Here is a 4,461-nt window from a genome sequence, read left to right on the forward strand (position 1 = left end):
CTCTCTCAGCCACAACCAACACAGGACATGCTAATCAGCTCTCTCTCTCAGCCACAACCAACACAGGACATGCTAATCAGCTCTCTCTCTCAGCCACAACCAACACAGGACATGCTAATCAGCTCTCTCTCTCAGCCACAACCAACACAGGACATGCTAATCAGCTCTCTCTCTCTCTCTCAGTAACAACCAACACAGGACATGCTAATCAGCTCTCTCTCTCAGCCACAACCAACACAGGACATGCTAATCAGCTCTCTCTCTCAGCCACAACCAACACAGGACATGCTAATCAGCTCTCTCTCTCAGCCACAACCAACACAGGACATGCTAATCAGCTCTCTCTCTCAGCCACAACCAACACAGGACATGCTAATCAGCTCTCTCTCAGCAACAACCAACACAGGACATGCTAATCAGCTCTCTCAGTAACAACCAACACAGGACATGCTAATCAGCTCTCTCTCTCAGCCACAACCAACACAGGACATGCTAATCAGCTCTCTCTCTCAGCCACAACCAACACAGGACATGCTAATCAGCTCTCTCTCTCTCTCTCTCAGCCACAACCAACACAGGACATGCTAATCAGCTCTCTCTCTCAGCCACAACCAACACAGGACATGCTAATCAGCTCTCTCAGTAACAACCAACACAGGACATGCTAATCAGCTCTCTCTCTCTCTCTCTCTCTCTCTCTCTCTCTCTCTCTCTCTCTCTCTCTCTCTCTCTCTCTCTCTCTCTCTCAGTAACAACCAACACAGGACATGCTAATCAGCTCTCTCTCTCAGCCACAACCAACACAGGACATGCTAATCAGCTCTCTCTCTCAGCCACAACCAACACAGGACATGCTAATCAGCTCTCTCTCTCTCTCTCTCTCAGTAACAACCAACACAGGACATGCTAATCAGCTCTCTCTCTCTCTCTCTCTCTCTCTCTCTCTCTCTCTCTCTCTCTCTCTCTCTCTCTCTCTCTCTCTCTCTCTCTCTCTCAGTAACAACCAACACAGGACATGCTAATCAGCTCTCTCTCTCTCTCTCTCTCAGTAACAACCAACACAGGACATGCTAATCAGCTCTCTCTAACAAAGGAACACTGGCTTTTACAGCTGTATCAATCAGCTGCTTGGTGGGGGGGGTTTCAGGAAGCCATTTCCTGAAACGCAAACAAAACCACAACACAGAAACTGGGGAACGTAACATGTTTCATGGGGAATGTCGGGAGAATGTTCCGTTGTCCAGTTTCACCTTACCCAGAACGTGGTTACCATGGGAATGTCGGGAGAATGTTCCGTTGTCCAGTTTCACCTTACCCAGAACGTGGTTACCATGGGAATTGCTAACCCTCAGATAAAACTGGACGATTGTTAGGGAGGGGGGAGGGACAACTAGACCCTCGAACGTCAAGGGAACGTTCCGGGTGACATCACAAACGGGTTCTTTCTACCAACGATTGTTAGCTGGGGCCTCAACAACTGATGTTTCCACACGACATGCACTATTGAACATGTGTCCCCCCCCACTACTCTCTGCTGTGTAAATGTTAACCCTTCACCTCTCTCTTCCCCTCAGGGCTTCAGAATGCCCACAGGTCTGATGTCATCCAACCAGGAAGTGTTTGTGATCAGGTCAGTCTATAATGTACTGGGGGGGAAGTGTTTGTGATCAGGTCAGTCTATAATGTACTGGGGGGGTGTTTGTGATCAGGTCAGTCTATAATGTACTGGGGGGGGAGTGTTTGTGATCAGGTCAGTCTATAATGTACTGGGGGGGGAGTGTTTGTGATCAGGTCAGTCTATAATGTACTGGGGGAAGTGTTTGTGATCAGGTCAGTCCATAATGTACTGGGGGAGTGTTTGTGATCAGGTCAGTCCATAATGTACTGGGGGAGTGTTTGTGATCAGGTCAGTCCATAATGTACTGGGGGGAGTGTTTGTGATCAGGTCAGTCTATAATGTACTGGGGGGGAAGTGTTTGTGATCAGGTCAGTCCATAATGTACTGGGGGAGTGTTTGTGATCAGGTCAGTCTATAATGTACTGGGGGGGAATCATGATGCTGCCCAATCGTGTTTGTGTACATGCACGTTGAAGATGGGGACCATTTTGTTGTAGATGGGCTGAAATATTCAAGACTGGGGAAGAGAAGTAACTTATCGTTCTGTCCATTTTTCAGGCTCTACCTCTGGCCATTTCCAGGCTCCTCATCTTCCCTCTCTCTGTCTACTCCTGGCTGGTCTCTGTGATGGTTGAACTCCTCTTCTCCCCTCTTTCTGTCTACTCCTGGCTGGTCTCTGTGATGGTTAAACTCCTCTTCTCCTCTCTGACCCTCATCTCCTCCTCCCTGTATTACACTGTCCTTCTCCTGCTGGCCGGGCCCTGCTGTATCGCCAGCTTGTCTCTGTCTGTGCTAGTGTCCTGTCTCCGTGTAGTTATCTACATGGTTCACCTAGTGTTGGTGCTCTGTGCTCTGGCAGTGCTCGCCATCATGACTCCACACAAAATGGCCGACGTGAACGGACCCAAAATGGCCGACGTGAACGGACCCACAATGGCCGACGTGAACGGACCCACAATGGCCGACGTGAACGGACCCACAATGGCCGACGTGAACGAGCTCAAAATGGCCGACGTGAACGGACCCAAAATGGCCACCGGCGCCACTGCTCGTGACCAAACGTTCTACGACCAACTGAAGCTGCAGCTCCGAGACTCGGACAGATCTGGGATCAGTGTTGGGTCGTAAAGGCTTCACAGCGAGGCCGAGGGCATCGTGTTAAGTCTGAAATACAGTTGATCAGTGTTTTTTTATTTGTTAAAGAATAAAGTCCCTTCCTTTGTATCCTTTAGCCTGTTTTGGTGAACTTTAGTCCCCATCATTTAATAAAGTCAATGTGTTTTAAACTATGGTTTTTGGGAAACTGTGATGTTTGTTGTTGCTGTGAGCTGACTGAGACACAGAAATACTAGAATACACAATGGCTACTTAGACTACCCTCTCTCTCCTCATTCTTCACCCCCCCCCCAATCCAATCTTCTCTGTTCGTGCCCCTCTACAGAGCGAGCGAGAGATTTGTGTCATTGTGTAGATTGTTTGATGGTCTGTTTTCCAACTCAAGACACTAAACAGCTTCCGGAACCGGCCAATTTACAGCGTAGGAACAGTGGGTTAACTGCCTGTTCAGGGGCAGAATGACAGATTTGTACCTTGTCAGCTCGGGGATTTGAACTTGCAACCTTCCGGTTACTAGTCCAACGCTCTAACCACTAGGCTACCTGCCGCCAATTAAGAGACTTAAGGCAGCTTTTTACACAGGCAGTCTTTTGACCAATCGTATCAGCTCTGGAAAAATATCTCATGTGATTTGTCAAAAGACCAATTAGTGGGGGGAACAAAAATATATGAGACTTGGGCTACCTGTGTAAACGCTGCCTAAACTCAGATTATGTTTAGTCAACTCTGCACCTTTTTAAAGGGGAAATCTGCGATTTCTACATACATTGTTTAGTTTAAAAATATATATTTTAAATGAATGATATACACTGAGTGTAAAAAAAAATATTAGGAACACCTTCCTGATATTGAGCTGCATTTCCTCCAGTCCTCAGTATACAGCATTCATACTGAGAGAGCTGCATTTCCTCCAGTCCTCAGTATACAGCATTCATACTGAGAGAGCTGCATTTCCTCCAGTCCTCAGTATACAGCATTCATACTGAGAGAGCTGCATTTCCTCCAGTCCTCAGTATACAGCATTCATACTGAGAGAGCTGCATTTCATCCAGTCCTCAGTATACAGCATTCATACTGAGAGAGCTGCATTTCCTCCAGTCCTCAGTATACAGCATTCATACTGAGAGAGCTGCATTTCCTCCAGTCCTCAGTATACAGCATTCATACTGAGAGAGCTGCATTTCCTCCAGTCCTCAGTATACAGCATTCATACTGAGAGAGCTGCATTTCCTCCAGTCCTCAGTATACAGCATTCATACTGAGAGAGCTGCATTTCCTCCAGTCCTCAGTCCTCAGTATACAGCATTCATACTGAGAGAGCTGCAATTCCTTCAGTCCTCAGTATACAGCATTCATACTGAGAGAGCTGCATTTCCTCCAGTCCTCAGTATACAGCATTCATACTGAGAGAGCTGCATTTCCTTCAGTCCTCAGTATACAGCATTCATACTGAGAGAGCTGCATTTCCTCCAGTCCTCAGTATACAGCATTCATACTGAGAGAGCTGCATTTCCTCCAGTCCTCAGTATACAGCATTCATACTGAGAGAGCTGCATTTCCTCCAGTCCTCAGTATACAGCATTCATACTGAGAGAGCTGCATTTCCTCCAGTCCTCAGTATACAGCATTCATACTGAGAGAGCTGCATTTCCTCCAGTCCTCAGTATACAGCATTCATACTGAGAGAGCTGCAATTCCTTCAGTCCTCAGTATACAGCATTCATACT

The 4,461-nt window shown here is 47.1% G+C and overlaps 1 protein-coding gene across 1 annotated transcript in view; it reads left to right on the forward strand.

Moving 5' to 3' along the window:
- Window positions 1-2,870, forward strand: part of LOC124022867 — a 4,267-nt gene extending 1,397 nt beyond the window's left edge. Inside the window, exons 3-4 of the mRNA XM_046337553.1 lie at window positions 1,575-1,630; window positions 2,177-2,870. Of these exons, the coding sequence (XP_046193509.1) occupies window positions 1,575-1,630; window positions 2,177-2,746 (626 nt within the window). The 3' untranslated portion in view covers window positions 2,747-2,870. The remainder of the gene's footprint in view (window positions 1-1,574; window positions 1,631-2,176) is intronic.
- Window positions 2,871-4,461: the final 1,591 nt, after the last annotated feature.

This window comes from Oncorhynchus gorbuscha, unplaced genomic scaffold (assembly GCF_021184085.1).
Source record: "Oncorhynchus gorbuscha isolate QuinsamMale2020 ecotype Even-year unplaced genomic scaffold, OgorEven_v1.0 Un_scaffold_1460, whole genome shotgun sequence".
Taxonomy (NCBI): domain Eukaryota; kingdom Metazoa; phylum Chordata; class Actinopteri; order Salmoniformes; family Salmonidae; genus Oncorhynchus; species Oncorhynchus gorbuscha.